Source organism: Laccaria bicolor, genomic scaffold (genome assembly GCF_000143565.1).
Source record: "Laccaria bicolor S238N-H82 LACBIscaffold_8 genomic scaffold, whole genome shotgun sequence".
Classification (NCBI taxonomy): Eukaryota; Fungi; Basidiomycota; class Agaricomycetes; order Agaricales; family Hydnangiaceae; genus Laccaria; species Laccaria bicolor.
This window is the reverse complement of record NW_001889879.1, coordinates 890,430-906,719: the sequence shown is the minus strand read 5'-3', so window position 1 is coordinate 906,719 and position 16,290 is coordinate 890,430. Positions and strand designations below refer to the sequence as shown.

At 47.7% G+C, this 16,290-nt stretch overlaps 5 protein-coding genes across 5 annotated transcripts; 3 read left to right on the top strand and 2 right to left on the bottom strand.

Annotated features, from left to right (window-relative positions):
- Window positions 1–885: 885 nt before the first annotated feature.
- On the bottom strand, window positions 886–1,845 carry LbPrx1 (peroxiredoxin). Its single transcript, XM_001879215.1, has 5 exons — window positions 1,727–1,845; window positions 1,537–1,607; window positions 1,327–1,473; window positions 1,128–1,265; window positions 886–1,081 (listed from the first exon to the last, which is right to left on the bottom strand). The coding sequence occupies exons 1-5, from the start codon at window positions 1,806–1,808 to the stop codon at window positions 1,022–1,024; spliced, it is 498 nt and encodes a 165-aa protein (XP_001879250.1). The 5' UTR covers window positions 1,809–1,845; the 3' UTR covers window positions 886–1,021.
- A 3,776-nt stretch (window positions 1,846–5,621) lies between these two features.
- On the top strand, window positions 5,622–6,771 carry LACBIDRAFT_325732 (uncharacterized protein; the record flags this gene model as incomplete). Its single annotated transcript, XM_001879469.1, has 2 exons — window positions 5,622–6,368; window positions 6,415–6,771. The coding sequence occupies 2 exons, from the start codon at window positions 5,622–5,624 to the stop codon at window positions 6,769–6,771; spliced, it is 1,104 nt and encodes a 367-aa protein (XP_001879504.1).
- A 1,177-nt stretch (window positions 6,772–7,948) lies between these two features.
- Window positions 7,949–10,448, top strand: LACBIDRAFT_318117 (uncharacterized protein; the record flags this gene model as incomplete). Its single annotated transcript, XM_001879468.1, has 8 exons — window positions 7,949–8,064; window positions 8,116–8,322; window positions 8,377–8,559; window positions 8,614–8,909; window positions 8,963–9,286; window positions 9,345–9,808; window positions 9,870–9,908; window positions 9,963–10,448. The coding sequence occupies 8 exons, from the start codon at window positions 7,949–7,951 to the stop codon at window positions 10,446–10,448; spliced, it is 2,115 nt and encodes a 704-aa protein (XP_001879503.1).
- Window positions 10,449–10,904: 456 nt separating this feature from the next.
- LACBIDRAFT_248359 (transaldolase) lies at window positions 10,905–12,281 on the bottom strand (the record flags this gene model as incomplete). The annotated part of the gene is made up of 8 exons (XM_001879214.1): window positions 10,905–11,077; window positions 11,167–11,275; window positions 11,332–11,472; window positions 11,525–11,737; window positions 11,787–11,888; window positions 11,942–12,082; window positions 12,136–12,158; window positions 12,212–12,281. The coding sequence occupies 8 exons, from the start codon at window positions 12,279–12,281 to the stop codon at window positions 10,905–10,907; spliced, it is 972 nt and encodes a 323-aa protein (XP_001879249.1).
- A 2,498-nt stretch (window positions 12,282–14,779) lies between these two features.
- Window positions 14,780–15,633, top strand: LACBIDRAFT_318115 (uncharacterized protein; the record flags this gene model as incomplete). Its single annotated transcript, XM_001879467.1, has 2 exons — window positions 14,780–14,907; window positions 14,961–15,633. 2 exons carry the CDS (start codon window positions 14,780–14,782, stop codon window positions 15,631–15,633), a joined length of 801 nt encoding a protein of 266 aa, XP_001879502.1.
- Between the last annotated feature and the right edge of the window lie 657 nt (window positions 15,634–16,290).

Here is a 16,290-nt window from a genome sequence, read left to right as displayed (position 1 = left end):
GGCGTGGTTCTCTCCTCTTAGAGGTGCTAAGGGGCAAGTTGCCATACAGAGGAGGGAACGGCCTGCATGGGAGGGGTACGGTGCTGTGAGTAACGCACAATCGAAAGGGCACGGCAATGGAAAGGGACAACAACGGTTTTACGATGATGACGACGACGGCAAAGTTATTGATTATGATCAGGATCGGTCTCCTCCTGCAGAGGCCAAGGACGTCATTATGAAATGGACTAAAGTGCAGAGGCGAGATTCGCGCTCCAAGAACCCGGGCGTGCTAGGGGCATCGATGTCAAACAGCAGCAGCAGCAGCCATGCCAACCGAGTTCGTTCGCCGCCTTCAGTATCTCGGACCACCTCCAAGACTGCTGGGCCTGTTCTACCGTCAGACGCCGTTGATCTCGTGGTGGAGGACCACAGCGCTGCAGAGGACGAGCGCGTCCGTGAGAGACGAAAGGGGCACCCTGGGTCCCAAGTTCCTGGACTACGGAGGGTATACAGACGAGGGATAGAAGGTGGCGAGCACCCACACGTGGAGGTTGAAGTTGAAGAAACGAACGATGAAGCAGACGGGAGACGTCGAGTGGATGTTGGGAACGAGATTGTCGACGTTATTGGGTATGTTAGCAGTGATGACGATGATGAGGGGAAACGGACAACGATAGAGCACTTGACGAAGGAGGTGAAACACGTTGCGAGGGCGGTCACTCCTCCGCTGCATGCCCGCATCAGCGGGTTTCAATATGATATTCCGGATGACAATCCATGGGCTTGATGTATTGATGATTCTTACGATGTTCTTTCTTTCGATATCTGCATTTGTATCTTTCTGCATAGTTCCTATTCCTTTTTATGAAACACACGGAATCAGTATGGCCTTCTCAACTTCTATTTCCCCGGCTGGGTTTTGTTTTACATATTGTATAATTACAAGCGAACGTTATACATTCAATTTCTTTGTACCATCAAGTTTGGTTTTGCGAAATCGGATCACCTTCAACTAGACTGGTTATAATTCAGCGCTCGTTTATAATTTGGCGAGGACTTCGGAAGCGCCAGAGACAGTTACACCGGGGCCAGGCTCGACCTATGCAAGGGTCAGCAAAAGCCGCGCAAAACAAACAATCACGTACTCCAATGTACTTGACGACGAGGTCGTCAATGACAATGGCGAATCGCCAGGTGCGATGGCCAAGACCGGCAGCACTCAAGTCCTTGTCAAGACCAAGACTAGCAGACCACTTTGCGTCGGTGTCAGTGAGCGTAAGGATCTGACGAAGATGGCCGTTGCTCAACATTGATCGGAGTGAGTAGATAAACTTGAAAATGTACTTTATCCTTGACACCTTCAAATCGGCCCCAGCCGCTCATGACGAAGGCGTCATTGGCAGCAACAACAGCGATTACATCAACACCCTTCGCTTTGAACGCATCGTAGTTCTGAAGATAACCAGGCAAGTGGTTGGCGTGGCAGGTGGGCTAGAAGTGATAGATTGCGGCGATTAGATGATTGGTTCTGATTGGTATATCAACCATGCTTACAGTGAACGCTCCGGGTACGGAGAACAGGACGACTTTCTTGCCCTTCCATTCGTTGGTTGACAGAGCGGTAGCTGTATTGATAAGTTATGCCTCGAGTCAATGATGATCTGTGCCTGCACGTACGAATACCACAAGCAAGCTACAGTTTGATTAAGTCGGACACAGGGATATTAGGGGTCTTTGGATGTGCTCACGCTGTCCTCGAGCTCAGAGGTGTACGGAATGTACTTGAAGCTACCCTCTGGGATTGTATCACCAACTTTGAGAGACATAGTAGACTTTCGGGTGAAGGATGTAATTTGGTAAAGGCCAAAGAGCTTGAGAAGCGACGACCTTTCGGAGCGGAGTTAGCGTAACATAACCGAATGACGAAGCTTACACGTGCTAAGCGAGTAGCTGACTAACGTTTGTTGACAGCCATGTGTTCAAGACATGCGTAAATAAGGACAATTACAAGGCTTGGTAAGTTCCTAACTTGCATTTTCAATTGGCGACCAGAGATGATCTGATTATCATGACGGCGTCAGGTTTTTTCCCCTAGGAACGTTGATATCTTTTTGAACCCCATCCTGGTTCCTCATGATACGGAATCAAGTATGTAACGCGGTCCGGCAATGCGGGAGCCCTACTTTGTGCCCGCATTCAAGACAGACTCGAGTTGAACCTCCCTCTTTGCCCAATCTCTAATCCACATGTCATTCCGCATGGAATTGCATCACCAGCTGCTTACTCATTCTCCTGAAACAAGTTCTTGAGATTGCGTTACTGTGATCATGACGAGTTGTCGTAATACTCCAGGATCAAACGGATCAACGTGGAGGCCAAACGTCCTTCGGGAACAGACCGTATATGTTGAATCTCTCTCTGATTGAGCAGAAACCCATCTAACATCAATCAGGATCCGACGCCTCAGGTTTGCATTCGACCACCATTGATGGATGCTAAATTTGATACACGCGGCAGAATGTATAAAACAACTGCAGCGACACGTCCACTCCGCTCCTCAAACGCGGAACCCGTCCACTATCCATGTGCGTGAAGTCTTTTGCTTTCGATGATGACCGTGGAAATTCATCAAAATTTGTCTAGGCCTTCGCTACCTCTCGTTCGTCTAGTTGTCAGCTCTGACGGAGAGCAATATCGTGTAGTTGACGTGACAGGCGCACGCGACGGTTCAGACGTTCGCAGCGAAATCTTCTCCAAGGTTTCTGGGGCTCTCCATCCATCGTTCACGTTCTCTCATTGATGGGCCGTTCAGCTAGACATCCCGATCGAGTCGCAGCGATCATACTTCATCTACCCATCCGAAATCGGGTCATTTGCGCTAGGGAGCCCTTTATCCGATGGGAACCTATTTTCACTTTGTCAGGAGCATGGCAATCCGTCAGGCTTCCTCAAATTCTTCGTATCGCACTCTCCGAATGGTCCCGCAAGACAACGGGAGTCGGCTTCCGTAAAATTGTGTATCCCCGTAAGTGAAGAATATCTCTCACCTGGCCTCCAAACATATTTACCCTTCTCCGTCGCAGATACTAAGGATATCTAGCCAGTGATTTCTTCCAACGGCCTCGTCAACATCTTTCAACCAGCACATTTTCTGCATCTTACGATCCTCACCATCCTGCATATTATTTATCATTATCCCACACCCCTATGTCGTGTACGATAAAGTTGATGTTGTACTTTAGCGAAAGGATCTCACCTTATGTCCGCAGACGTCTACCCCATGTTTTTAATTTCATAAACTATGGGAAATCCATGGTTCCATGATAAGCAATAATCACATCATACTTAAAGTTAGGTCTGCTCAATTTTCGAGGTCTTGAATCCCAATTGGGACGAAGGAGTTTCGACGGTCCGCTGCAGTGATCTCAGGGCCAGACACCACCGCACCACGGATAATCATGCAACAATACTTGCAGTAACTTACGCTGAACGCAAAACAAATGTTCCAGTGGGTAATGACTGTCGCTGGTCAATTTAGTGCAAATTGAACTAAGCTCATCATCTTACCCAGATATCGCAGTTTATCGCCAATCAGTAACTATTCCCTGCGTTTCAGGCGCTCCCTGTACACAGCCCACTCATGATATCTCCATCGCGAAATAGTATGCGACTCTCGACTAAAGCGGATCAGCCGCGGATCACTTGGGCACAAGCATATTTAGGGGCCAGACTTCAGAATAATTTATCTTCGGCAAAGGTTGGGATATATAAAAAGTCGTAGGGCTTCACGGGAATATTGAAAAAAATATTGAAAAAAGGATAGCGTTTGAAGGGTTGGGTTGCCGTGCGGTGCGCAATGAAAAACCCTCTGGCGGTTTTCTCAACATATAAGTGGAACAACATCACTTACCTTGGGTCCCATAGTTATCCCAAAAGGACTTCAGCATTTTATCACCTCATGATGCTCGGATGCACATCACTTTACTGGTTATCTCGACCCTAAGTTCAAACGCCACTAAATGCCGTCCCTAAAAAAGATAAAAAGTCGCTCTCCTCACGCAAAAGAAAATGTTGACGGACTGCATGCTACTCTGGCAGTTTTTTCGGGCCGGGAACGCTTGGGAAACGCCGTGCTAGAAAATTAGCCAGCTGGGTTCCCATATGTACCAAATCATTCCTCTTCCTGATTTTGATGAAAAAGGAGGAAACGGACAAGGAAAGCACAAAGATCGACCCGGTCCTCAGTTCAAAGCTGCCCCATGCATGGGTATTTTCTGGATGGGGGTATCTTGCCCCTACCCAACCCCTTCCATATGTATGAATGTTCATACCAAACTTTTCTTGATCTACGGTGAATATATTTGAAAATGGTTGATAAATGGAGGTCGCCCCATAATTACCTTGAGATGAAGGGTGAGAATAAGTCTCGCAGTAGAAAGGACCTCCGAGGAACAGGGAGGTAACACGCGAAAAAGGAAGTTTTCTTCATTTGAGAACCTTCGGCCAGGGAATATCAAGACAGGGGAGGTCGAAAATCGGCTTGCAGATAGTAGAGTTAAATACATGGATGGGATTGGAAGAGCCCGAGCGGCAGCGGTTGCTGTTAGGCTGCTGGAGTCCTGCATGAAACGAATCTAGTTTCTGAATCTGAGTCCTGGCCTTAGTAGGCTCAGTCAGTGCCATCATCGGAGGCTTTCTGGTTATGCCGAAACAAGATTGTAGAAATAAATTCAGTTTCACCTCCCTGGTTCGTTTGATGAAAAACCGAGATACAAAACCCCAAATTTTCTTGCAAGGTGGATGAGGAATGAGCTCGAGATGATTGTCGGCAATCGCTGTCACAGAAAGAGATAATTGCAACCCGTCACGCAACACGTTTGTCATCTGATGTGACCGTGACACGTGATAGCCATTATTGTTGCAAATTGACACGACTTGGACACGACAGTCAAACTTCAACTTTCTCTTCACACTCACTGCAAGACCTAAGCAAGGCCTCAATTCTCTGAGATTCGATTTCAGGGTCTCCGACGAAGAGGTATCATATTGGAACTAATTCTTCGTCATTCCTCGCTTAGTGGAACACTGGAAGAGGTGGAATCCATCGGATCGGAAATTTACGTTGTTCACGAAACGGTCCGCAACTGGGGTCTCCTGTCGAGGATGAGGGAAAAGAAAAAGCAGAAAACGTCTCTGACCTGGTCCAGTAAGCTGACATTTCCAAGTCTTGGTGCGAGCTTTAACGGTCATCCACTCAAGGTCCCATTCGCAGAGCAGGCTGCACGACTTTATCACCAATTCCTAACGAGATTTACTTGAGGATTTTCGACTACATCCAACCAGCGGAAACCTTCAATTACACACGTGTGTTGTCCGACCTGGCGCTTGTTTGCCGCTTTTTTTGTTTCACGATCCTGCCACGAATCTACAAAAAGCTGGAGTTGGTGGGGAGTGCCCATACCGATTCCACGCCGAATTACTCTGCATTCTGTAGAGCCGTCGTTAAGGATGCAGAACCCGCTCGTACTTTGGCGAAACACGTCCGGGAGTGTGCTTTTCGGGGGTGGACGTGCTCCGACGACCATCTCACCTGGTCCTACAACGCGTTCTTAGGGTTATACTGCAATGCTCTCGGAATGATGTCTGGAATAGAAACCGTCCACCTTCATTCCACACCTATCAGCAGGACGATGCTTAGGACAATCCGGGGCCTCAAGCGTTTAAAAGTATTATCGATATTTTCTTGCACCTTCCAGAATGACGTCACAGAAAAAGATATCGCAAAGCTGTCCTCACTTCGATTAGTCGAGTTTCAGCTGTCAATGTTGCTCGAGCATGCCGGTACATTGAAGGCGCGGGCCCTCATGAAAGCTATCGACCTCTCAAATTTGCAAAGCATCCAAACAGACATGTGGGACCTTGTCTCAAGGCTTGTAGATGAGATGGGAACTATTCCGCTTTGTTTTCTGGACATTTTTTTCCTTCAAGATTGGGCACTCTTCCAAAAGATTTTGAAGAAAACGCCCTTTTTGTCATTTCTAAAAATTCTCCACCTCACAGACCTATCATTCATCAACTCAGATCTTAAAATCGACTCATCTTTGATTCCCACCCTCCAGAACCTTACTTGCCCACCTGACCTTGTGTCGACGTTTGTTCCTGGTCGGCCCATAACTGTCCTGAAGATTTTGACTTCTCGCCAGGTGGTGATGCGCGGTCTTCAACTAGCGGACATCAAATTGATGACAAAGTCATCTGTTATGATACATGAATTGTCGATCTCTGCCACTGCCTATTTCACCTTTTCTGTTTGGGAGCACTTGCCAGCTCTGAAGAAGTTAGAATTGTACCGGACTAACAAGTTCTTGCTTGAGGATGTTGACCTTGTACGCCACCTTCAAAGGGTACATCTCTATACTTATTATCTTCAAGGTCTTGCGAACATTCGCTGACCAGCCTGCCGATCCAAAGCACCCACCAGGTATCCGCGAAGTCACCTTCAGTGTATCGCCGTCGGTACCCCACCTCAATTTCTTCAATCTTCCGTGTCAGCATGAAATCATTTCGACCGTGATGGCTGGGCGTTTTCCAGAGCTAGAAAAGGTTTTTATATCCAAGTACATTGAATGGCGTCGGTCGGACGGTGACGGATGGAGCCCTTCAATAGCTATAACGCACTCGACGCTCCTCGCGGGGAAAATCAAGACGGGAGAATTCACATATTTCGATCATGGCGGGTGTATAGAGCGGTTACTGAATGTCGTCTTTGGCTCACAAGCTCAGACTTAGGTGGGTCAACGTTCATTCTTCGCGCCTTTACGTTTTTGTATTTTCTTGTTCCTCCGTTGTGCGGCAGATTTCTTTCCTACGTCGGCTACCTTTCTTATCAATATTTCTTCTTGGTGAGGTCTGCGTCGTCTTAGTAAAGTTAGATAATTTTTTGTGTGGAGTATACACATTCTGAAAGACCTACTTGTTAGTTATCAAACAATTATCAACGCTCGCGTGATGTCCAAGTTGAACTGCTGAACGGTGAACACCAGCTTGATAAGGATAGGACTTGAGTTGTGCTTTTTCCGTTACTACTTTGTATATATGTCTTGCTCTTTCAAAAAAATTCAAACATGTTTAGTTAGTATATAAAGTACTGCTTGCAGAGTTTTGATGGGATTCATGAAGTGTAGGAATGACACGAAAAGTGAACCCCGCATATCCTGATCCATACGCACATCGTGACCATATATGATACTTACTTGTATGATACGCTGAAACTGAGGTCTCGCAGCGCTAGGCTTGAGCGGCGCTGCAATGTTACCGGGAAGGTGGAGTAATAGTATAGGCACAAGGTCCGAAACACGAGGCCTCCTCGCTCCTAAGGGAAGTTCCTTGCCGTAATATCCGTATCGTCCGGTGACCACAGGGGAAAAAACCTTGAAAATACAGCAGTCGTGACTCAATGCCCATCATGATTTTCGCAACACTTTGGACTACTATTAAGTTCTGTCAAATTCCTGTCCAAGCTGTTTAAATTGGCCAGAATTAAATTTTGGCATGAGCTCGGACGATCCTAAGATTCAGCGTCAATTTTGGCTGCCAAAGATATTTTTAGTTCGACATGTGATGTTGTGAGTTGTTTCGCAGCCGCTGCTTTTGGCCACCGACCAATTTCTTATCTTTCTTCAGACGGCCACCAATGGTCGCAAACTGCTGCTATTCGAGTTGGCCACGATTTGCTGTCGGGTTATTGCTTGCGCTTCGAACTTACTGGTTGCACGTTCTTTGTCATTCAAGTTGTGCGAAGGCTTGCAACTTGAAATTGCGATGTAAAAATTCATGATACCGGTTCGTGCCTGGTTCCTTCACATTCACCCCTGCGCTCAAACACGGCGTAGCGCCGTGTATGCAATACATAAGAACGCAGGAATGAGGTTGATCCAGGGTCAATCCCACCTTTCTCTTGACATCGATGGCTTCTGCCGCTGGTGGTTTGACTCTGGACGATCTCCCTCTTTCTAAAATTCTGCCCACGCCCAAGACCATAAAGGACCTTCAAAACAAAGTTAATTGGAACTTCAACAATCAGTACGCTCTATAGTCCCCGTGACACTCGCTGTTTCTGAAATATATTCAAAGGTTGTTTAACCCATATCATGTCATCCCCATTGCTGTCCTTGTTGGCCAGACCTTATTGCTCACTTTCTCCTGGGCATTCTTCGCAATGACATTGAGCCAACCAGTCACCCTATCTTATTCGACGGCGACTTACGTGCAGAAGAACTACCAGACGGTAACTTTGATCGTCACCCTTATCGCTACCTTCCTTTCTGTGTGCTCGATGATGTGAGTCTTCGGCGCAACCCTCAGCCGACGCTGTCTGACAGCATCGTGCCTTAGTTTATATGCGGGCGCTATTCGATACGCATTGGCCAGAACCCTCGCAGGGTCCAGCACCACGTTGTATGTAATTTTTGCATCGATACATATCTCCAAAGCCACTCCAATCAAAAACCTAATTCGTCCTCACTGGACTCTTCTCTCACTTGTATGCGCGTTGGCTGTGAACTTTCAAACTGCGGGGTACGGCCCTTTTTGCAAAAACATAAACTCCTTCAATTAACGATGAATGCGCAGATTTACTACCCTTTTACTGCCGAAACCGATATCCCTCCCGACAACAATGTTGGGAACCGAGCTTGATATGAGCAGCCCACCCTTTCAAGCCCTTATGGTCACTAACGCAGCAAAACTTGTTCCTGGAAAGTGTATCCTTGCTTCACGCCGACCTTTTCTAACTTCGCTCCGCTCTTTAGATTATTTCGCACATGTCCTATCTCTGTCGGAAGCCAGTGGTACCAATGTCGCTAGCACTCGTTTTGCTCTGCCCAGTTTCCTCAACTTCAACCATTTTTCGTATGCTAACGGCACCAGTAAGCGTTCGACTTTCTCATAACACCATAAACTCTGACTGCTTTTGGTAAAGTGGGTGTCTTACCGCATTCACTGGAAGACGTCAACAGCAACCTGTTATCTTCTACTGGTAATATCGTCCCGTCAACCGTGAGCACGAGAAATAAGCAAGGGCAAGTCGTTCAACCAAAGCAAGCACCAGCTGGTCTCCCTGTTCAATACACGGTTATCCAACAAGGCTTCACAGCCGATGTATCCTGTAGCACGCAAGTATTGAACGCAACCACTTCGCCCAGCGTAGTGTTGAGTTCAATCACAAACAAAATTTTCGACACAAACCTGACCCTGGCGCAATTGGCAGTGGTGTGCCCCGGTGACACAGTTGTCGGCACCTCAAGTATGGCCTTCATTCCCTTTTTTGGGTTCAACTGAATCATGTCTTTGGATATCTCCAGCGCCCGTTATAACTTCAGTCAACGTGGATGCGGTCTATGGGGCAGTCTGCGGGCCGTACAACAATACACAAGGCAGGCAGCAATGGAGTAAATTCAATTCCCGTATCTGTGTCTGTGCCATGGTGCTAATCGTCGCGTTCAAATTAGACCTCGTTTTGACTGGTTCGGGAATGTATAAGCCATTTGGGACAGTTATATGCAGCGTATTCCCCAAAATCACCACTATCGCCGTCGATTACAGCGTCAACAGCAAGCTATTCAACTCTACTTCTCCAAACTTCCTCAATTCTTCGCACCCAGTCATTTCGTCGATGGACGCGCCGTGGCTTGGTGATTTTGCAACCGGCATTTTCTTGCAGGGCTTGTACGTCGGGCAGGGCATTCTGGGTAATTCGATGGGTGATAGTATTTTGGCATTCTGGCAAGCTTTGCCAGACCCAGTTCAATTTGCGAACGAAGTGATGGTGAGCTCCCCTCGACGATATAAATCTTATTCCCGCTCAAACCGCATTTTTCTTTTATCAGGCGGATTATATCAGAGGAGTGCTTGAGCTCAGCGGAACCGTGAGCGAAATCGTATTGCGTTTGGTGTATGACAATAATCGTAACGTTTTATAGCTTCTCCGTACCGCGTATGCAGAAGATGGAAATGGGCTGTTCCCGAACGGGAGCAGCACCCCTCCAGCAAATATGCTGGTGACGACCAACGGAACCCACTCGGTGACGACTATTGGGTGGCACCAGAATCCTGCAACGTCGGCTGGAATCCTCGTCGCGCCGACATTCGTCTCTCTGATGTCCATGATACTCATCTTAGTCATCTTGTTTAAAAGGCGACACCATCCCGAGCCTCGCACGAATCATTATTTCGATCCTGGCGATGTCCTGCACATCATGTCCGCGGCAACAGCCGGAGGGTTGGCGCACAAATTGCCTTCTCTTGACGAAAAAAGTGTTAGGAATAGTGACAAGATGCGGATTGCTCTAGCGCCGGTAGACGGAGAGAATAGCAGGCCGGGATTCGTTCTTCTTCATGATGAGAATGATAATGGAGGTAACTCTCCAACTGATCCTGACGGATACACGAGTGTACCACAAACCTAGGCCTATATGATGATTACACGATACTGCTATGATATACGACCTGCTACTACATTACTTTTTGGGAAATTACTTTTTGGATGTTGGGACTATTGTGCAGAAATGTGATTAATTCGTTCTTCACAGAATGAATATACAATGGCAATGATCTACTTGACTTCTCTGGAAGTTGAAGGCGCGGCTGCGTGATTTGGTAAAATTCAAATGCATAATGATACATAGCTGGAAGAACGTTCGTTATGCAGATATAGGGGTTGCGCGCCTCCCAGTGATACAGAACTAGATTGGTGTTTCTATTTTCTCGACGAAAGGAAAACTACAATCGAATGCGGATAATACAATGACGACAATCATTTACTTTCTTCTCGTTTTCACATACATAAAAACCACAGCTTATGAGATTACCTTTGAGTGCTCCATCAACGGCCGAAACGTCCCGAACGGTCCAACTCGAAAAAATTAAGCAGAGATCTTCTTCTTGAGCAGATCCTTGAGGGTCTGGCCATCCTCAGCGAATTTCTTGATACCCTCATGCAACTTATCAAACGCCATCTGTTCCTGGAGCAGGGCCCAGCGGAACTCGGGCTCGTTGTCGATGAAGGTGACTTTGGGGATCGGTTCGGCTTCGGCGGCTATTTTCAAATCGGAAATTCCATTAGCCATACGTCATCGCATAGAATCCCGGCCCGGTAGACCGAGCGGAAAGATAACGTACCAGCACTGGCCTCGAGTCTTCGTGGAACGGGATCATTGGACTTTTTGAGTTCTTCAAGAAGGGCAGGGGAGATGGTCAAGAAGTCAACACCAGCAAGAGACTTGATTTCGCCGACCTGAAGTTAATCCATGAGATATCTGCGATTGGCTTGCGAAGGACATCTAAACGCACGTTACGGAAGGAAGCACCCATGACGATGGTCTTGTAGCCATGTTGCTTGTAGTAGTTGTAAATCTTCTTGACAGACTGGACACCGGGATCGGCATCGCCTTCGTAGGTCTTTCCGGTGCTTTTCTTGTACCAGTCGAGGATCTATCGAAGTGGCGATGAGAGAAATCCTAGTCGGAATGGGAATGAGACTTACACGCCCGACAAAGGGTGAGATCAAGGTAACTCCGGCTTCTGCGCAGGCAACGGCTTGTCCAAAGCCGAAGAGGAGGGTGAGGTTGCAGTGAATGCCGTCATCTCTTTCGAGTTCGCGGGCAGCCTGGATACCCTCCCAGGTTGAAGCGATTTTGATAAGGACGCGCTCTTTCTTGATGCCGACAGAATCGTATAAAGCGATCAGCTCCTTAGCCTGGAATCTGGTGTAAGATTGAAGGTGGACGGAAGCTGGTAACACGAACCTTGGCCTTGGTGGCCTCCTTATCGAAGGAAAGGCGGGCATCAACCTCTGTCGACACACGGCCCGGAATGATGGCCAAGATTTCTTTTCCGAATTCGACGAGCTGAAAGACAAAATTTTCAGCAAGTTTTTCTGTACTGTGGCAGTATCACTCACGAGTCTGTCCGTTGCCGCTTGGGTCTGCTCATCGATCGTCTTCCCCTTCTTCTTTCCATACTCGACAGCGGCATCGATGAGGCGGGCATAGCCAGGCTTGTCAGTGGCGGCCAGAATCAAGGAGGGGTTCGTCGTGGCATCCTATAACCCGTCGTGAGCGACGCACCGGATTCAGCATTGCAAACGAAATTTACCTGGGGCTTGTAGACATCGATAGCTACATCAAGGTGATTAGAAGCTCTACATTGAGGCGCAGCAGTGAGGACTCACACTCGAAATCGCCGCTGTCAGAGACGACGACGGTACCGGTTTGTTTGAGGAGATCAAGAGAGTTGGACATGATGGTTGCGGATAAAGAAGCGGAATTTCTCTCCAAATATATGTATTCCCAATGATTACTCAGTGATCGAGGCAAATGCCGTGATCACGTGTGGTAATATCTGACGTCGTACCACGTGAGCGATCCAAGAGCGATCCCCCTTCTTCAAAACCAACCGAAAAACCTAACTTGAACAACTGTGTCCTGACTTGTATCACAGTTCAGTCAGGAGAATCTCCCTCGCAAAAAACTTAGCTTTTGTGTATCTTGCGTCCTTCGGAATTTCTCGTTCTGAACGTGCGTGGATCCGACTCTAGCCTGAGACACGTTCATCGGGGCGTACACGTCGAATCCCACACAGGTACCGGTGCACCAATGCGAAATTGAAGCAAATGATAGGGTATACGTTCTCCTTCTGTTGAATGCATTGGTCCTTCCCACCAGCTTCATTGGCTGCCTCTTGGGCTCCACCATGACTTTGTTTCGTGTCTCATTTTATTGCGCTCTCAATGTTCTTTCTGCGGCCCAGGATACTGGTTCGTGCTGTTGGCAAAATTTAGCGCTTGTCTATTGTCACCTCTCGGCTGACTCTTAGCTTCGTGTCTAATTCTACTGCTCTCTCCATGTTCTCTCTGCGGCCCAGTATGCTGGTTCCTGCTGTTGGAAAATTTTACCGCTTGTTTATTGTCACTTCTCGGCTGACTCTTAATCTCTTCCCACCATGATCTTGTTTCGTGTCTAATTCTACTACGCTCTCCATGTTCTTTCTGCGCCTAGGATACTGTTGACAAACTTTAGCGCCTGTTTATCGTCACTTCTTGGCTGCCTCTTAGCCTTTTCCCACCATGATTTTGTTTCGTGTCTGATTTAAATGCGGCCCAGTGTGCTGGTTCCGTTTGTTGGAAAAATCTAGCGCTTGTTTATTGTCACCTCTCGACTGACTCTTAGTCTCTTCCCCCATGCTTTTGTTTCGTGTCTAATTTTACTATGCTCTCCATCTTCTGTCTGCGGCCCAGGATACTGGTTCGTGCTGTTGGAAAACTTTAGCGCTTGTTTATTGTCACTTCAAGCACAGTCGACTGGTGGAAGGACCTTCGGATACGTCTATTGACTCGATTTCTCAGTCTCAGCAGAGGCTCTTTGATTTTTTTCTCCAAGGTTTCACAAATTCCAATCGTTTCGACTGCCACGAGCGTTCACAAGATCGACTTGGCGATTGCTGCGATCACTTAGGCTTCGCAGTAAGTGAAATCTTTGACTGGCTATCCTTTTGTGAAGGAGCGATAACATCATGCTTTGTTCCATAACAGAGTTATTGTTCGAGTCAGTCCTGGTCCATATAACTTTTGACGGTGCTAACGAAGCTCCGCTAGAACCTATGTCGCCTCAATAAATAATTCAGATGGCGGATCCGAGTAAGTATTCCGATATGACTCGAATTACAAGAACGTAGTTCTAAGGTGTGGTGCCGCGTATCCGCTATCTGAAGCCGATGTCGAGTCATGAATTATTGTCAGAAACGAAAAATTCACAAATATGGTAGCTTCCCCGACGCCAGGATCCCGTTAGGCACGAAAGCTATCAACGGTGATATGCGAAGATGAAAATCCGTGGTCGGCGTTTCAGCACTTCGCCGTCCGCATCAGCCTGGAGAAGGACGATAATAGGCTTGGGATGCTAACGAAAGCTACAGGTGGTCCTATCACAGAATACAAGGAAGAACTGAATTGCACACTGGGTGGGCGCTCGGCGAAGGCAGTGAGACGCTGTGTTTCCTCAAAAACGTGGTGATTTTAAGCCTTTCCCATGGGTATAATAATCGTCAAAATTCCTTCCATTTTTTAGCACGCGAGGTTTCGTAAAAACGATCTCTATTGTCACGGAGACTCGGGGTTTCGTGAAGCGCGCAGTTGAGAGACGCACATGACACGACAGAACGCGATCACAATATGTTTCCAAAATTGGAAATACTTTTGACATGACTCCTTAGCACCGCCATGACCCCGACAGTGGGACAGAGTTCCTCTGCCTCCAGCCTCCATATCATGAGAAATGGAAGGAACAGCTCCAGTTGTTTCCAAAAATATCCTCTCGTCACCAATGGTCCCCTTCCTTTCCTCCGCTGCGACCCGGTGTGTGCTCATCCGAGTCTTAAGAGGTGCCCCTCATCGATATCCTTTCCTCGCATAACTTGCCGCACGTACTAGGAAAGGGTCGGAATATATCGGTCTCTAATCTCGGTCGGTGTTTCCCCCCTGTTTTTGTCCGACGCTCGAAGAGGACGCAACAAGATCTCTTGGATTCTACTTACTGAACCTGGACGAATACTGCTATCGTGTCCATGACTAGATCTGAGTCGCAACCAAGTTACCCCTGGCCCTTGTTTGAGGTTTTGGTTCCTAGGTCGATTTGAATCAGGCCGTTTAAAAGGAGTCGCGTGGATGGAATCGGCGTGTTATCCAGTTCCATCTTTATCCCTAAGTTCGAATTCTCTTCTTCTGTTCATATTCTTAATTCTTATGTCACGACACCATCACTACCACGCATCGACCTCACGCGCTGCTGCTGCTTCGCCGCCTGTTATCACACTGTACGACGTTCCCGGCCATACTCCACAACCATGGGCTCCACACATTTGGCGTGTACGGTACGTCGTGACTCATATATAGTCGCGTCCAATATAGAGCTGACTTACGTTAGGTTTATTCTGAACTATAAACGTCTATTGTACCGAACAGTATGGGTCGAGTTCCCTGACGTCGAAGCCACACTACGGTCTATCAAAGCGCAGCCAACCGGTATGCGAAGCGATGGTCGACCCGTTTACACTCTTCCAGTCGTTGTTGACCCCATGCGTAATCCCACCAATCCTGTCGTAGTTTCCAACCCCAACGAAATCGCCGAGTATCTCGAATCTGCATACCCTGCGCGTCCCGTCTTTCCAGAGGGGTCTCGCGCACTCCAGACGCTCTTCGTGCACTTCATTCAGGAAGTGTTTTCGAAGCCGCTGCTGCCTATCATGGTGCCATTGAGTCACCATCAGCTGCCTGACCGGTCTCAGGCGCATTTTCGGGGCGGGGCACCAGTTCCTCCTCAGTTACTAGCTGCTGGGCCGCAGCGCGAGCAGGCGTGGCTGGCCGTCAAGGACCAATTCGATTTCCTAGCTAGGATCTTGGAAAAAAATTGCCTTGATGGGGACGGTGTCGTGGTTATGGGCCACGACGTCACCTATGCGGATTTTGCGCTCTGCTCGGTTTTGATTTGGATTGAGAGGATGGCGGCGCATGACGGGTGGACGAGAGTACGCACCTGGAATAATGGGAGGTGGAACCGCCTCTGGGAAAGGTGCAAGGATTATATGGATGAGTATTAATTCAACAGGAAACCAATCATCGATCGGGTTCTTTTATTTTCGTTCTCTGGCCGAAGTCGGGACAAGGCCTCCACTCGCAAAATTATCTGATCATTCATTATTCCACCAGACATTCTAAGCTATCACTCCATCGAACACTATTGTTATCTTTTGTATCCTCTTTGACCTACCAACCTTCTGTAGCCACCACCCTCACCTACCGCTGTATTTTTAGAATTTCTTCTTGAACTCGAAACCGTAGTCACAAATTTATCTGGTACACATGCAGCAAAATAGAGATTACGCAGTTGACAATCAATAAAACATCCATTGCATGGGACGCAAAGCCTGAATGCTGAGTCCGCAGGCAACCAAACGTGAGAGCGGAGCCGTGGTCTGGACTCTTCAATATCTTCTTGCAGCGCGGGTTCTGCACATGGTGTGATAGGGACTTTACAGTCCGGCTGCGTTGATACGGGAGAATACTTCACAAGGTGGGGTTGGTACGCATTGTAGATCACCGCCGGCCTTGAGTTTTAACTTAAACGGCAAAGCATCCCCTATTGCGCAATGGCTATCATCTAAACACGCCGACCGCCAAAGAAGAGCGGGGAAATTTGCCATAGAGGTCCCCGAGTAATCGCTGATTCACCGCCCGGTTGTTCGGAAGAATCCACA

Bases quoted from the DNA above. Each gene is read 5' to 3' on its own strand.
- LbPrx1 (XM_001879215.1), bottom strand. From the start codon at position 1,808: ATGTCTCTCAAAGTTGGTGATACAATCCCAGAGGGTAGCTTCAAGTAC. The intron at 1,608-1,726 runs GCACATCCAAAG...TTATCAATACAG, and splicing joins TGAGCTCGAGGACAGCGTGA to CTACCGCTCTGTCAACCAAC. The intron at 1,082-1,127 runs GTACGTGATTGT...ACCCTTGCATAG, and splicing joins TCGTCGTCAAGTACATTGGA to GTCGAGCCTGGCCCCGGTGT.